This window comes from Pieris rapae, chromosome 19, assembly GCF_905147795.1.
Source record: "Pieris rapae chromosome 19, ilPieRapa1.1, whole genome shotgun sequence".
NCBI lineage: Eukaryota > Metazoa > Arthropoda > Insecta > Lepidoptera > Pieridae > Pieris > Pieris rapae.
Window position 1 is genome coordinate 2,618,579 of NC_059527.1, and position 18,391 is coordinate 2,636,969.

The 18,391-nt window shown below is 32.5% G+C and overlaps 1 protein-coding gene across 9 annotated transcripts in view; it reads right to left on the minus strand.

Annotated features, from left to right (window-relative positions):
* Positions 1-18,391, minus strand: part of LOC110999080 (protocadherin-like wing polarity protein stan) — a 113,433-nt gene that overhangs the window by 40,256 nt on the left and 54,786 nt on the right. For all 9 annotated transcript variants that reach the window (XM_045632424.1, XM_045632426.1, XM_045632428.1 and 6 more), the window contains exons 2-7: positions 12,350-12,391; positions 8,466-9,649; positions 5,416-5,617; positions 4,874-5,014; positions 1,272-1,498; positions 429-554 (exon numbers count right to left, since the gene is read on the minus strand). In XM_045632424.1, the coding sequence (XP_045488380.1) occupies positions 429-554; positions 1,272-1,498; positions 4,874-5,014; positions 5,416-5,617; positions 8,466-9,589 (1,820 nt within the window). In that variant the 5' untranslated portion in view covers positions 9,590-9,649; positions 12,350-12,391. The remainder of the gene's footprint in view (positions 1-428; positions 555-1,271; positions 1,499-4,873; positions 5,015-5,415; positions 5,618-8,465; positions 9,650-12,349; positions 12,392-18,391) is intronic.

Consider the following 18,391-nt stretch of genomic DNA (forward strand, 5'->3'; position numbering starts at 1 on the left):
TACAGAAAAAAATATCGGAGTCTAATAAAATCCGAACATTACGTATTTTTATGTTTGCTTTTGCTGTTTTACTTGCTTGGATTTTGTTAAAGGGTGACATTTTTTGTGTGTGTTCTTTATCTACATTACGGTTAATTTCATCTATTGCCATATTACTCTGTTGGTGTTTCTTTTTCTTCGTTTCAAATTAGGGTTGCCTTGAAGAAATCGCTTGTAAGCGATAAGGCCGCCCGTCGCCTTATAACTTTTGTAACCTGTTTTTTTATTTTTGTTATGTGTATGTTTTTGAATAAGGTAATAAAGTATTAATAAATAAATAAATACTCACGAGAATGGCATGGAAAAAATCTTAATATAGAACACTTAATTCTAATTATATATAATTAAACAAAATATTATACATATAATTGAATAAATGAGATACTTACTTGATTTTAGCGATTATTGGGTTATCTGCAACACTGATATCTTCTTCTACAGTAACTGTGTAAGTTTTCTCGCTAAACTGCGGGTAATTGTCATTGTCATCTAAAACGTTGACGTGTATTGTGGCGCTGAAATTGAGATATTATTTGTAAAAAAAGGTTAATGAAGATTATAAAACACATAAAAAATTTATAGATATATACAGATATACTTTTTATAGTTTTATTCCTTTAAGCAGTTACTCTCCTTAGTTAAGTAAAAAAAATTAAGGCCGAACTAAAAAAGTGAATCAAGTGCTCACGTATAGCTATTAAATCAAATCAAATCAAATAAAAAAAATCATTCATAATTTCAGTTATACAATGAACACTTATGAACTACATTTTAAATGCTTCTAATTTATAATCTTACTGCCAGTTATCAAGGGTACGAACGGAAGAGAAGGACTGGCAAAAAACTCTCCGCCACTTTTTGATCGCCATGTTTATGGAGGTAAGATAGTTGGAAGTATACTCTTTATTTACTTATTTTTTTTAATTACCAGAAAATCTTAATCATTCATAAAAAACTTTAAATTATATATAAGAATGATAATTGACTCGTGAAAACATTGAAGGTGTTTACAAGCACTGTATGTCATAGAGACTGGGTGACGCCATCTTGTCTAGATGTGATGTGTTTATGAATGTTCACCCAATTTTTAAAGCAATGTTAAGAAAAACAAACAGTTTGTATACGTTCTTGTCTCACAAAAAAATAATCTAAAAAGTTTTTAAAAGCCTAGCCTAGCCAAAGAGCCTATTCCATGTGATAGAAGATACTCAGTATAGAAAATAGTTACTAACGTGGTGGATAGCCTATCAGACACCGGACTGGCTTGATCAGTGGCCTTCACAATTACAGTATATCTTGACACTTTCTCTCTATCCAGGGTAGCTCGAGTAAGCAATGCACCACTTCGCCCATCCACTCGGAACACATCTTGGCTGTCTAATACTTCTTTACTGTCTATGGATTCGTTGTTTTCCGGGTCTAGGAGATCAGCTGTTACCGAATCTATTGAATATTCCACCTGCAATGAATATATGTATATTATGCATCGATTTGGAAATCATTTCAGCGACTTTAGAAAAGGGGGTTTGAGAGACCGGATCACGATGTTAGAATGGGATATTTATTTATTTATGTCTGTGTAATTTGTGTGCTCAGTTTAGTGTATTGGCCACAAGTTTTTGAGAAAATGATTTAATAATAAGAGTTTTATCGAAAAATTCGAGAGTTTGAGGGTTTATTTTTTGTAAATTGTCCTATAAATTTTATTAACATCAGCGGTACTCTGTGAAACAAAAGATCGATTTCCAATTATTGATTTCTAACACTAAGAAACGATTCAAATAATTATGATAATCTACATCTACAAACACACATGGTACGAAAACTGAATGATCAAATCGAAATGAAAATGAGTTTGCTATTGAAGTTACGGGGTAAGCCAGCTAGTAGCACTAGGTAAACAATCGGTAAGTATATATTTATGCGTAATATTAAAAAGACAAATTTTAATCGCGATTGAATTCAGTATTGTATCTGTGCCGTAATAGTTGTAATCGTAGACTATAGAGTTATCGTTTCTATCTGTCAAAGTAGTTAGTTTGCTCTGGATATAACTCGTACAGTCAAACTTAGCTACAAGAGATACCAACTTCACAACAAGTTTGCATAGACATTCTAATTAGAATAATTGTGACACAGATTATGCAATTATAGACATAAAGTTTAAATGTAGGTAGACAATAAAAAAAAAGTATTCAGAATCAGTACATTATATGAACACAGAGTTACCTGTGTTCATATAATGTAACATTGCGTATGGTAAGATTTTTATAATAGCAATCAAAACAGTATATTTGTTATTAAAATAGAATCGCGGATTCGTTTCGATGAAAGAATTCGGCATGCAAAGGCTACTCCATAAATATTTACCCCATACCCACAGACGGGAAATGTTTCTCTCGTTGTATGTAAATTTTTTTTCAAATTTTTGCATTTATCGATCTCTCTAACGGAGCGTTAAAATTGAATATTAGCCGTTCAATAAGATACCGTATTTGTTACCATAGTAACGATGTCTTTTTGTCTTTTCCTTTAAAATACCCATGAAACTTTTTTTTTAATAAAATACTCGCACGGTCCTTTTATACATTGTTAGGCTTTTTTCTTTAAGGACCAAAAGTCGAATTCGTTTCCGAAATCCGGGTATGTCCCACATAGTGGAATTTAAGTAGTAACGTAGATGTGTTAAAAATCCTTATTAATACAGTCCGAGTCACTTGAATAGCCTCACCCCTAAATTTTGGAATTTCTGTATAAATATGAACGAATATTATTTTCATACTAGTATTAATTAGACTTCATGCGCAGTGCATTACGATACAAAACAAAACACGTACGAACCTGCACTGGAATACCGCGCCCCGCGTCGGTGCGACATTTCGTCCGCGTCACATGATTAGCCTCAGTGCTATTCGAACATTACTCGCGTGCGTTTATTTTGTTTTTTTGGTAGCAATTCTTTATTTAAGCGTCGAATATTACGTATATATTTTTTTCGAAGTCTTATTCAAATGTTTAGCTATCATGGGTCGTGGTCGAAAAATAAAAAAAACCGAAAGAGAAAAAGTGAATTTTTATTTGGATCAAAAACTATCTCACCGTGAAATTGCAATAAAAATTGGTCGCAGTCCTAAGGTAGTTAATAATTATGTGAAAAATAAAGAAAACTATGGGAAAAACTATAAAGGTCGTACAAAATTGGCTACTTCGTCAAGTGAACGTCGGCTTATTTTACGTGCAGCATCTAATTCTTCCAAGACAGCTCGACAATTTGCGAATGAAGTAAACACCAGCGCATCACTGTCTACCGTGCGATGCATTATAAAGTCATCACCAAACATTAAACGGCAGAAAATCAAGAGGAAACCTCATTTGCGCGATCAATATCAAAAAGCCCGTTGTTATTTGCTAAAATACATATGTCTTGGAAAAATCAAAGGCATAATGTTGTTTTTAGTAATGAAAAAAAATTCAATTTAGATGGTCTAGATGGTTATTCATATTATTTTCACGATCTAAGAAAAGAAGAGCGGGTGTTATCACGTCGTCATTTGGGAGGTCGCTCAGTAATGGTATGGGGGGCGGTTTCTTATAAGGGGCCTATTCCATTTTCAATTTTCCGAGGCAAACAAATTCAGCATTGTATACTAATCTATTAGAAGAAAAGAAAAAAATATTTTTAAAATTTTAAAACACCGGAACTGGATTTTCCAACACGATAATGCCTCTATACATGCGTCACAGGAAACAAAAGCTTGGTTTCAAAAAAGTAAAATTGAAGTTTTAGATTGGCCATCGAACTCTCTGGACTTGAATATTATGGAAAATATTAAGGGCTATCTATCTCGCCAGATATTTGCCGGTGGACGCCAGTTTAATAGCAGCGCAGATCTTGAACAAGAAATTCATAAAATTTTAATAATTTGGATCAAAATTACATTCATTCATTATATAGGTCTATTCCCGAACGTATTTTTGAAGTTATTAAAAGCAATGGAAAGTATACAAAGTATTAAAAACAAATCATAGCCTTATTTATATGTGTTTTATTTCACTGATGCTATTCAAGTGACGCACCATTTTCACTACTTTAGTGTGCAGTTAGTACTATTTATTTATCTTATTTTTACTTTTTATGATTAAGCTATAGTACGACGCCAATTAAGTTTACTTATGAAGTAAAACAGGCAACATTTAATATACAACAGAATTTATATTAATTTTGGGGGTGAGGCTATTCAAGTGACTCGGACTGTATATGAATACCGTTTGTTTAATTTTATTGCGGGCAATACACAAATACAACAAATAAAATTATCGCTATGCCTACTTTGTATTAAAACCACATCTCAGAATAATTTTATTACACATTGCAATTATTTGCGATTCATTAATGTAATTAATAATATAATCGAAATGTGTGTTGTACAATATGTTATATAAATTAATTGCTTTGTAGCCAATATGGATAAACGGTTATTTTCCCAGTAATATTTAAGTTAACTCTTTGCCTTATGTATAAAAAACAAGCTGTCTTTTCCAGGCAGTTTGTCTCCAAGTCCAAAGCTACTCAATAATATTATTTTATATGTGTAAAATTATTGAGTAGCTTTTTCTTGAGAAAGTTATATATTACAAAATAAAAAAGCCCCTATAAGGATTAAGTTTAAGTACGTGTGTTTACGACCTCAAAAGAGGCGAAGGCTTCTGTCAAATTCATCCCCATGTCTCTCAACTTTGCTACTACTTTTGAAACTTGACCAGCTACATTATATATATTATTTTATGGTTTATTTCAAGTAACCTTTCTTATTCCTTTTTTCCTCGAACTTACCTCAGAATTTTTGCCAATATCTTGATCGGTGGCTTTCAAAGTCAAAACTGTGGTACCAGGGCTAGCACCTTCCCTAACAGAGGCTTCATACTGCTGCATTTCAAATACAGGAGAATGGTCGTTGCAGTCCAACACGTTAATCTAAAACATTTCATTAATGGATCAGAGATGTAATTAGGTATTTTTCAACCCTATTTCACAATGTATGGATAAAGTGCCAAATACTTGAAAGATAATGACGATTAGAGCTATCTGACAGTCATGAAACGCAAAAATACTGTTTATCCTACCAATAAGTAATAAATAGCTTATTTGGAACTTATCCGGACATTGTGAAACATACCCTTAATGTAATTTAATAATATAAATTTTTAAATTTAAGAATTTACATTGCACCACAATTGGAATTTAATCTTCAATTCTCAAATGATAACAAATGTAGTATAAGTCTATAGTGCGTGTGTTTGCAATCAAATTACTTCTTGACTATTGCGTTAATTTCTTTTAATATATCATAACCACTATACAATCTTTACACGTACCTGTAAAGTGGTAGTACCACTTCTCGGTGGGAATGTGTCGTCTTGCGCGACCACTCTGAAATAGTGGACGTCTAGCCTCTCGCGGTCAAGTCTTGCTTGAGTGGTAACCACACCAGTTCTCGTATCCACAGCGAACATTCCTGCTGACCGTGAGTCCAGAAGACTGGACATCGAGTATGTAACTGGACTATTTTCTGGATCACTGCAATATGTTATATGATGAAGGAAAAGGTATTTAAATTAAAGCTGTATATGAAAGAAGAAATAACTTTACTTTAGTTAAAAATGGGTCTAATTCAGCTTTATCACTGATTTTCAGTGTACCCATCTTGGAGTGATAGCTACACTGTTAAAAAAATAGCAATTTATTTAAAAACAATAAAAACTAGTTAATTACAAACAAACAAACATGAGACAATCCAACTAAATTTCCAATCCAGCCGAGTGAAATTCCAAAAGATAACTTTTACGCTTTGAAAGACGTAAAGCCTAGAATGTCGCGGAGTGGAGGTGGCAGGTGGAGGAATTTTACATTAGGAAAACTGTAGTTAAAATTTGCTCAGATATATTTTTATTGCAAGTACAAATACTGTCATTTATTGCGTCAAGGAGCAATACGTGTCCTATACAGCAAAAATCAAACCCTACATAGTTTAGGCTTTGAAAGTATAACAGTGTCGATTGACAAAAAAATCATAGGTTTTCTTCACGCTTATGATTTTAGTGTTTTAGTAAAACTCCTAAAAATAACATCGCTGGATGTTATTTGGTCTGACTGCTGTATGAGTTCTTAGTGTAACAAATGACAGCGTCGAATATTTTCTTGAAAATGGTAAGCAATCAACCAAAGACAAGATGAATCCGAATAATTTTCAAGGTCAATTCTTCCTTACAATTATTACATGTTCCGTTTCCGACTAAAATCTCCTGCCTTTTGCTTTATCCTTCATTGTATTATAATATATTATCTTCTTTCATAATCAATAATAATATTATGTTTTTAACTAGCTTATCCCTTTGTTTTTTGAATTTTTTCTCGCGTTTAGTTTCCCTAGCTTTAACTTGATACTGGCATAAAACTATTGCCTTTATATAAAAAAAAGTTCAATTCACATCACTTCTACTTCCGGAAAAGGACAATAAACAGGAAATATAAAACGTTTCATAAGTCATAACTTCAAAGCAAGTATGAAATGAATTTTACGAGACACGATAAAGGAATTCTGTTACATTATTACAATACTTGGAAAGTAGCGATGCCTTTGTTGAAACGTCGAATACCCCATATTGGGGATCAAATATATCGTAATACGAACTTTTTGAACATTTATCTACGTGAAGTTTATTTGCACTGCGTTTAAATTGAGGTGCAGTTGTTCGTTTGAAAATATCGGTAGCAATTTGGAACTTTTAAACACTTCAAAGTTTTTCGTTTCGATCAGATTTTATTAGCTTTTTGAATTTGTAGAGCATGAGTTGTTTTCATAATTTTATTTATGAAGTAACCTAGGAATCCTTTTTAAATATATCCCATCACAATAGATTTTAAAAAGGCAAAATATACATTTTTCTGAACATAGGCGAAAATATAGGACCCTAATTTTATCATCTATCACTTTTTATATAGAATACGGGGCAAACGGGCACCAAGGTGTTAAGAAATACCGCCGCCCATGGACACTCACACTTACAGTCCTTAAAGAAAAGAGCGTACCAATTCTTAAAAGGCCGGCAACGCGAGACCTCTGGCATTGAGAGTATCCATGGGCAGCGGTATTACTTAACATCAGGTGATCCTCCTGCCAGTTTGCCTCTGTTCTATAAAAAAAGGCTCGCAAGTGCGTTGTCGGTAATATAAGATTTGGAATGCACTTTCCTAAAATATCTTCGATGGGATTGGCTCAGAAATACTTTAGTGGTGGTATGAGGTGAAAATTACTTTAAAAAGACAGTCAGTTGTGTAAAAAATCTGCTCAGTTGTAGCATGTATAAGAAATTGACATTTCTGCAGCAATTAAATCTTACAAATATTCAACGTTCAAGCTATGTTAGGCGTTAAATTACCTACAAGTTGCCACACCCGTTTCTAATTACATGAGCCAAGATTACACTGTAAAGAAAATCTAGTCTCCCTCGAATTGAGGATATGAAGCGAATTGCTTGATCTTTGTCTGTTAGGTACACCTATAAATCTATATATTCTATTTATATTTATTATATCATTACTACTGGTATTTAATAATAATATAATATATTAAATCCTCTTATATAATATTTGATGGTTATTTTTGTCGCGTTCCTAAACAAGATCTATGATAACATTTAAACAAACTACAAGGGTTTTCTAATGTAACACATTATGCTTTTATAATATTATTCTGTAAAATGACATGATGAATAACATTACAGATTTAACACGAAAAAGTATGTTACATGCGATTTCAAAAGAAAAGAAATTCTGATAAAATATAATAAACCATATTATATTTTACGAGAATATTGAAAAACTTAATTTAAAATGATGACCAGTAAATGCAACATATAATGCGATTAACATAACAATAACTAGGTCATGATTATTAGATAAAATGTGTTTGTATCTGTTTACAAAAGGCCTCGTCAGCATTGTAAATTGAGATATTTTAGCGTTATAACGCGCCACCATTGTCCGCGGTTGACATTGTTTCCGGAACGCATAAAATAGATGACTTCATAAAAGCTCAACGAGGCAGCTTAAAGTCAATTAAAGCGGCAGTTGGTTTATGATCAGAAGGTGTTATTTCCGTGGCATTCATGATTCATTGGGTAGGGTAATGGTGTCTGGCGCGTTGGTTAATTGTCGCATTAATAAGGATGTCCAACAATATTGTTTAGTATGAGACGTATAAAACAGAAGAACTAATTCGACTTAGGGTCCTTCAAAAGAGCGTACCAATTCTTAAAAGGCCGGCAATGCACTCGCGAGCTCTCTGGAATTTAGAGTCCATGGGCGGCGGTATCACTTAACATCAGGTGAGCCTCCTGCCCCTTTTCTATAAAAAAAAACTTACCGTGCGCGAACAGTAGTGACGATGACACCAGGAGGTTGTTCTTCCGCAACAGACGCCACATATAGTGCCTGCTCAAAGTATGGAGATTGATTTCTCAATTCTCTTTTCACTCTTCTTGCTATGTCTGTGTCGTTCAACTCCTGATGATGATATACGATCTTGAGTCTATGATCAGAATCAACTATGTTTGTCTGATCACAATTGAATGTGAATAGAATTGACACTTTCCACATCGGTTCCAGTATACACACATCATCAATGGCAACCAAATCACCTTGGCTACTCTCTATTACAAATCTGGGGTCACTCACATCTAGAAATTGGACTTTACACATTTTCTGAACCGTCCGAGGCAAGAATGCCGTCAATGAGTTCACAAACTGCGATTTCTTTAAGCATATGCCCTGCCATCTGTCTGTTGTTGGTATCGAGAAGCTGGCATATGTCTCCGTTATCCACTGCTTGGCCTCCGCAATTTTGACATCAATGGCCATGTCGAAAGGTACTAACAGAGAACGTTTCTTCCTACTTCTATTTCTAGCGACATAATCTTCAAACATCGCACTTGACCATGGATACGCAGTAGATAGAACACTAAATTGACTAGATCTCATTTCATCTTCCTCTAATAACCGCCAGTCTATACTCTCTTGATATATAACACTTCTCTTATCTCTAAAGTGATCGTCTTCATACTGCATGGCAGAATCGCTTTGATCGTAAACACGATCGAAGTCAATGTCGTACAAATCAGCATGACGTCGGCTGCAATCTTCGCCTATAACTAGAATTCTTATGGGTAAGCTGTAATAGTCGATGTCTCTAATCCGTTCGGATGTAGAGTCCACGTAGAATGTGAAGAGGTTGGGGTATAGGACGCCATCACATCGTAGCCGTTTACGCAATGTGACAAGACCGTTGGTTCTATTGACCCGAAGGATATGATGGACGAAGTTAGCAGTGCGGTGGACGTCGATGGAGTACGCTCGTTCAGAACCGAGTTTGTAGACCGCCGCATCTAGTACTGTATAGCCGGGCGGCGCTGTGTCTGGGACCAGGATGAGGTAAGCGCCCGCCACTGACAGCAGACACATGGTCAGCACAGCGTGCGCCCACCACGCCATGTTGAGGATTCTTCACCTGCAACACCTGCGCCTCGTTCGCCGGTATATTTGTTGGTCCATCTGTAACCAAATACATTCATTGAATATAATATTAAATACAACTTGCCATCCTTGATTACACTAGCGACTTCGTAGAAAGAAATGCCTTAATGAAAGTAAAACAAAAATGAGTTTGAGATTAAATATAATTTTAGGAGTTTAACAAATATAAACACCGACAGATATATTTACATTTCATCCCAAATCTTAGATGATTTACGGTTTATTACGAGCTTAATCCTTTATAAGCTGCAAAATAAGCAGTAATAACAATTTCGACGTGTACTTTCGTCTTAGCGGTGAATTGTAGGATTAGCAAACCTAGCAAAACATGGCCGTTTGTTCGTTTGATATAACGTTTGAATAATTTGGAAACGCGAAAATCGAGTTTAGCGTACATTACTGTGATAAATCAGTTAAGCGGCGTTAATTACCGCATGAACGTTTAACAATTTGTGGATAGTTTTTGTACGCAATCGAAGCTGATTTTATATATTATATAACAGTTACAGAAAATTTTGTTACGCCTTATGGGTTCTCTTTCTTTTACTGCAATTAACACTTGTTTGTAGCTTGAAGGAAAACCTCGTGTTAAGCCGTCATGTATTAAATAGTAAAAAAATCCTATCAAAAAATTAGGCTGAAGGCAATCAACGATGTGTCTATTCAAATAGGTATATTTGAAATATTATGAGTGTTTTAATGTAGATGTAACTTTTAAATACATGATTAAACAGGATGAACGATTAGATACTACAGAACTGATATTGCAACAATAAAACACATAGAATTCTTGCATCATACACATTGATTTACTTATGACAGAAAAATAATAATCCATGTGTTATGAAAATAGATCTTAAATTATGATAAACAAAATCGTGTATAATTAAACATAAATGTTTTCTTTTAATATTTTATTTATACATATTATATGTATAATGTATGTTTTATATGTATATTGTATAAAATAATAGATAATAAAAGATAGAGCCCTTCAAGATCAGACAAGTTGCAGAAATCAGCTAGTCTGCTATGTCTTAATTGCTGTTTCCACATAGCGAATACTTCAGCGCAAAGCAGATTGAAGAGCATCGTTAACGGATGAAAAGTTCCTTTGTTGAAATAAAAACATCAGAATGATCTATTTCAATTGTGAAACCTAAAAATAGTGTTCGGAATTGAGTTGGAAATAAAACCAACTATCTAACTGAAGAGGTCGACTGGGAAACTATTGTAGGGTCTCCATAATTTTCAGAATTTTTAGAATATCAAATAATATTTTACAACTGTTACGAACCGAATGCCACAACCTACTTTTGAAACTTATATTTTAGCAAATATATATTATTAATATCGATAACTTCATAAAACTTCCCTGTTTTGGGTGTGTACATGTACGCCCTCACGCCCTTTTTCTGAACCACCGCTGAACCTCTGAACCGCAGAGACCACAATATCATCCACTTGCAATGATTTTTATTGTATACGTCTATTTTTATAAGGTTGGTTTAATAAAGGCTCAAAATTATAGTCGAGAAAGACAGATGAGGCACCGGTTCTAATACATTTATAATTTAATATTCATCCCAAACCCAGAAAACATACATCGTAGTTTAAAAAACCCCAAAAAGCCATTACGAAATTGGCATTTTCATATCCACCCTAACGCTAATGGTGCTATCTATTAAACGTGTCAGGAATTGCCGATTCGATTGCCATCCAAGCCGTTCCCATCATTTGACATTTATTTATACGACGTCAATATAGATACGATATCCTAAATGATCACTGTTACTACAGACAGAAAAAGAGATAAATATTAATCCACCTAATCACATAGTTTGTTGAATCTTTTCCTCACGAGATGGCGCTGATTCATATTGTTGAAATTGCTTTTGGTAAAATGCGTTTTCCAAAGTAATGCTTCTATGCTTGTCATTGTATTTACCAGAAGGTTATCTCTTTACCAAATTTAAACTTAATAAGCCTACGCTTTATTTATAAATAATTAAAACAACTGTTAATGTCCTAACTCTTACATGTATATGTCGTTGTCATGTTTTGTTTTGTTTTGTTTTGCTTTGCTCAGTATCATATCTTTATTAGTGAAACCCATTGTGGATACATCCAATGTGTTTATTTTATGTTTTATTTTTATTGTAATCTGATGTATCTATTTTGTTTCCAAATAAATAAATAAATTCATACATACTTTAAATAACAAGAGTAAAAAATAAGATTGAGTTTTTAATAAGCTAAACAATTATTTGATGAATCAGTATGAATATCTGTGGTTTTGGCTTAACCGCAATCTTAATTTAGTATCAAGAATATTATTTTTTTTATCTCTGGCGTGTTTATATTGTTTATTTAGCCGTAGACACCTGAATACAATTTAATATAGGTTATCATTAGCAGCAATTTAATATAGTATAGGTCCAAAGTACTAAACTACCGTATTAATCTTGAATAAAATAAACAATTATGTGTATTACATTCAACTTCTTGACGGGCCTAGTGAGAATATGAAGGTAAGTGAAAAAATATAACACAAGAACAGACTGTCTTCACCTTAAAGACTGTAAGTAGTGTTAATTGAGACTTTAATATTTAAATATCCTTATAATTACATTCAGTTCGGGATTCATGCCTGGTATAATCATTTATGTAATTTTCGTAAATAACTCAGGTAAAAATATGTTTATATAAAAAAAATACCTTTCAATTTCGACGCACTGTGATTTACTTGTCTCTCTTCATCTGTAATTAAAAAAAAGTTATATGAGTATTGTTGAACGTTAAAAACCATAATGATAGGAAACCATAAAGTCTATTCTATGATGTTATATCAATCAAAAATTAAAAAAAAAACGTTTTACCTATATCAAAGTATAAAAAAAATCGGTAAAAACTTTATTCTTCGGGTAACATTATTCAAGCGCAAGTCTCCTAATCTACTTGAACTGGACTATTTTTCCTAGAAGAAAATCGAATGAAGATTCGAAGCACGCACGCCATTTTACAATGCGGACTTCACAAATGCGTATGCGGTCGCATTTGTAAGATTTGACGTGAACCCTTGATGAATAGGGGTCCGAGAGCCCGTCAGACCGAACGCTCGTTTATCTAATGCAGTACGTGTTACATTTATTCTCATCTGTCTTTAAGCTGGATATTTGCAATCAACTCTACAACTCACACATTTTAAAAATAGAACACAAGTACTAATTGGACTGTTAGATTAGACATTTTCTGAAAGACAATACTATAGACATTTTCTAATGTTAAATTTCCATATTAGTAAATAAGGTTAAATTACTTATTAGTCTTAAGTTAAGCTAGAGCGTAATGTTCCACGTCTAAGTAAAAAAACTTTTAACACATTTTAACACAATTACTATACAAAGTTGCAGTTATATATGTTTGTATTGATATAATATGTCTTTATTTATTCCATAGGTCTCCCTACAGCTAAACTGTATTTGATTGTTACAATTATAAAATAACTTAACCAAAGCATCAAGTAGTATTCGTAGGTAACTCTAATTCTTTTAAACATAATATACTATGTTGCCAATTGAAGTACATGACCCTGCTGAATTATGCAACTACCTGTTTCGTTATCATGAAATCAATGTTAAATGAATGTTCAGGGTATACAGTGGATTTTAGGCAAAAAATTGGCGTATTACATGTAATTAAATTTCGTATTTAATTAATTTGCTGATTTAAATATAATTGCATATCACTAATTTATTGCATACTTAGTTATCGAGTGGAATATTAGACTCGTATTCGAGAATTAAACTAAAATCTAGTAAGGCCAATTTGACAGAAAAGTATCGATTAGTGAGTAGAGATACGAATTAGGATATGGATTTTAGTCCATTAGAAGAAAGTAACGTTTGTTAGAATCAAAACAAAATGGCGCATCGAGTCGATTCTCATTGTTGTTATACAATTATGTTATACGTTTGTCATGTTATATTCAGTTGAAAGTAGGATTATGTTTTGGTCCACAGATATCGACATGAATATTAAAATAAAATCATAAAATATTTGTATATTACTATAAATAATGATCATACCATATTTGAATCAACTTTAACAAGACGTTATAAATTTAACGACACTTTAAACTCAACGGAATAATCCGAAGTTAAATCCGACAGCTTATGATTTAAAAAGCCCACAACTTATAGTATTACCATAAATTAAACTAGTTTTATAGGACTTTGATGTCTATATTACCTCACTTATTTACAACGACAATTTAAAAAAATATTATACCTGACACTGATTCCTATATTTTATGGTTCCTTTGTGTTAGGATAAAAAATGAATGTAAATTTTTCGATGGGCACACCCCAAAAAAAAATCGACACCCTGAAGTTAGCAAATTTATTCAATATTTTTGATAAAAATGTCAATTTCTTTAATTATGTAGAAATATTTTTTTGAGATATTTAAATAAACTTATAACTAAATATGTAATGCGTTATAATGAAACTTTCAATGTAGTAAATACTTTTTTCTATTGCAAGTGTAGTTTTTCCTACAAACCTGGATTAAGGAGAAATAAAGAATTTTTAAAAGATTTTTATCACACACATTTTACATTACGTACACACATGTTTTTTTTTGAAACATTAGTTATGCGATAGGCTAATTAAACTGAAAGCCAGTCTGCCTAAACTTACAGTCTCTGTTAAGGGAAAGACACTCTCTTCTTGTGTTCTATTCTTTCACATACTACACTAGCATTCAAGACTAACGTCCATAAGATTTAAATTTTCTAACTAGGCCCGTGGTGCCACGAAGTTGAATAATATATGTATTAAAATATGTCAATTTTGTTAAGAGAATTCGTTACTCTTGTACTTTTTTTTAAGGTCTTTCTTTGTGTCTTTTTCAAATACACATTATACACACATTACTTTCATATGGTATGATGACTACGGTTAAGTAAAGATATACGTCAGAGGAAAAAAAATCTTGATTATGAATCAAGACTGCGGTTAAGCCAAAACCACAGATAATCACTCAGATGGATTTATAAAAAGCACGGTTAGTTTGTTTTGTCTATGATATGTGTTCTCAAAAGAGGTTTTGTTTTTTTCTAGGTTATATAATTTACCACGAAGATTGGTGTGTAAAAATAAAGTAGTTTTTTCTGGTTATCTTTTTTTATTAGTTTTTAGACAATTTATATATATTCTCCCTATAACTTCTATGGATTCTATTTCAATTGGCCTAAGAAAAAATATTTAAAGTTTTAAGCTTTTAATATTTTAAAATATATTTATATAGCAAACGGATGACTGTTGTAATTTTTCTACTTTAACGACATCATCGACGTTGACAGTTTTCGGAAAAACTGAATCAAAATATACCTTAGGTCAAAAGTACTTTTGATAGCTTTCCAACTAAGCATTATTTAATACATTTGGTGTTTAATGATGTTTTAAAGTATTAAATAATAAATACTAAAGCAATTTACTAAGTTTCTACCGCGGCACATTTAACATTCCCATTGCGGGTTAGTCAGCAATCATAGGACAGCGACCTCTACCGATCAATACATCGATACTATTTTACTTTTTAAAACTAGTATGTGTTTACTTTATGCTAAAGACACGAAAGTTAACACTTGATAGTTAGGGCGTGTTTCACAAATAATTCTTCGCAGTCATAAAGCTTTTTTGTAATTAAATGTGACAAATGAATAAATGCGAAAATGACGAATTGGGGATAAATATATATACATATAAATCGTATAATACCGGTCAACACAAAATTTAACTTTGAGATTAAAGACGAATCAAATGACATGACATTTGCTTTTGTATTTATGAGACCGTAAGAATGATATTTTTAAAAGCTGTGAATGTTAGTTGTGTAGTGATATGTTAATTGAAGATGAAACCAATTTTATATATGTTTATTGTTTTTTACGTTACAAAAAAGTGCGGGCGTTTACTTTTCTTTTATAAGTTCATATGTTCTTTGTAAACACTAAACTCCTATAATAGTAAAAAATAAGTATAATTATACTAAGAAGGCATTTTCTTTTCATTTTTTGTGCTAAATTAACCAAATCAGAAAAAAAGACTACGATAAAGAACAAAATTTTGTAGAGTCGTGTTAGTCTATGTACCAATTGAATATAACAGATGACAGACAAAATGACGCACTTCGTCATTGAGTTAGTGGGTTTGAGCTCTAGACTATGTTCAAAAATATCATGTCTACACAGTAAATTATGTGCCCCACCGTTTGAGACTATGGATACAATGAATGTAAAAAAAAGACAAACACAAAGTGCACTGACATTACAAACACTGCATTTTAATGTGTTTGTTCTAAGTGTTATGTAAGCGAAAGGAAATAGTTCTTAACACCTGTATAGGAGTATACGTTGACAAATTACAAGCTTCAAACATTGTATTGACATAATAAAGTTAACAATTTTATACGTACTTACCAGTACTTTGTTCTCAACAGCCGGCCGCTATAAAACAAGTTGCTTTTAAGACTACGCGAGGATTTTATGTAATTTTCATGAATATAACTTATTAACATTGAAGAACTCGCGTCATAAAAATGGTATTAGAGTGTTTTTAAAGGCTTTTTATCAAATTTCTTAAGTATGTATGTGGTATGAACACATTTCTCATGTTTTTTTTCAATTCATAACATTTTTTATTTGTGAAGTGTCAAGAAATAGTTTCTCAAGCGAGGGGACGAGTTTGTTGTAATAAATACAAACTACATTCGTTAAAAATAGCGAGCTATGTATATATTATTATAATTTTACAGTAACGGCGTCGCAAGACTTTTTTACTTAAGTTATTGACTTTTTCGTGCGACATGGTTGAGAAACTATGCTCTAAGATATAATGGGGCCAGTGAAAATCAGTGTTACAGAGCTGAGTTGGGTGAACTTTTGATTTAAGGTTGTGTTTCAAATAAATGGCTGTATTATTTTCATTTATATTTTCTCTCTATATTTGTACGACGCCCTATAACCCCTCTGATAATGCAACTGCATTTGCATTGCCCAATTTCATTGGTCCATTTATAAGTGCATATAAAATTTATCACGCCGACATTCTTATTTCGGAATATTATTTTTCTTCAGGCAAAGAGCATTAGCACGCATCTAGCAGCTATAAATAGCAACACATATTTTCGTAGTAATTCAGATTCTAAATTCGATTCAGTATATATATATAGGCCTAAAACAGAAAAATTTTCCCGTGCTCGAGAAGTTGTAGGCTTAGGCGTCGCTCCTAGCCTGAATGTCACAGGTGTAAACTGCAAACGACAGTACAAAAAAGCAAGTGTAATAACCGGGAGAGCTTCGTTATTTTGTAGACGGCACACATCTGAATGGGCCTCAGTGTCGGATATCCAGCCAAAGAGTTGGGGATGAATGAGAAACTTGTTTTAAATACGCCGATTTAGTACACGAGATAAATCGGTGGATTACAGTTGGGGTGCGATTCCAATGAGTGTAACATGAAAAGTAGGGCTTAAAACTCAACAGTAGTGTAGATTATATACGCAACGTATTATACGTAATTTAACGCGTTAAAATTTATCTATGTTAACTGCAATAATGTATCATACATACAAAACCATATAATATATTACGTATTTGTATAATGTGAACTACAGTTTTATCTGTGTTTATATTATGCGTGATATTATATAGCCTATGCTATTAATAAACCAGATTGAGGAGACAGCAGGTACATGTCAGAGTGGCACAGTACAGATAGAAATGGCGGCATTTGGAGGAGACCAAAAAGGTTTTTTATTTTAAATATTAAGTGCATTAACAAAAAGAGTGTGTGTAATTATGTACACGCGTTAGAAGTTATACTTCTTTGGCGTATGGAAAAAAATAAGTAAAATGCAGTAGGTAGTGATTAACGATAATTATTAAAACCAATAAAAAAAGATTTTATTTAAATAAATAAATTATTAGTAAATACTATCACCGTCGTATATGAAATTGATTTAAAAACACCAAAATAATATTTATTTATTCACCCTGTTTAATTGTACTGTTACGAAACACGTTTTCTAAATATAAAAAATACTAGAATATATAACATTAAATTTTCATTTGAAATATCGTTTCCTGTTTCTGGGTCTGTTGTATGCCCTCAAGTACAGGTATCTATATAAATTATGCTTATTCAGCTCCTAGGCAAAGTATTACCTCCTTAATTAAGAGGGACGTTAAGTGGTCTGGATCTCACAATGGGCCATCCCCGCCTGCGCAGGGGTGCTTATTGTTCTCAGATCGTTTTTCGTAAACTCATGTGGAAATTGTGAAAACTTCAGATCATTAAACGAGGATTTGAGGATTCATTTGAAGGATTTCGGTAATTAATTGCGCGAAATTGAATGGAATTTATCTTTAAATCTCCTATTTACGTAAAGTATATAACAAGTTTATATATTTAGGGCCTGTTTCACAATGTATGTATTAAGTACCAAATAGCTATGCAACACATAAATTATTCGAAAGATAAAAGTTCCAAATAAGATACTTCGAATTTCATGATGTATAGCGCTATCTGACAGTCGTGAAACGCAAAAATACTGTTTATCCTTCTAATAAGTAATAAATAGCTTATTTGGAAGTTATACGGACATTGTGAAAGTTTATGTAATTAGTCCTTAGTCTATGTAATTATCATATTTATAAAAAAAGTTGCGTCCTCTGCCAATGTACAAAGTAATTCC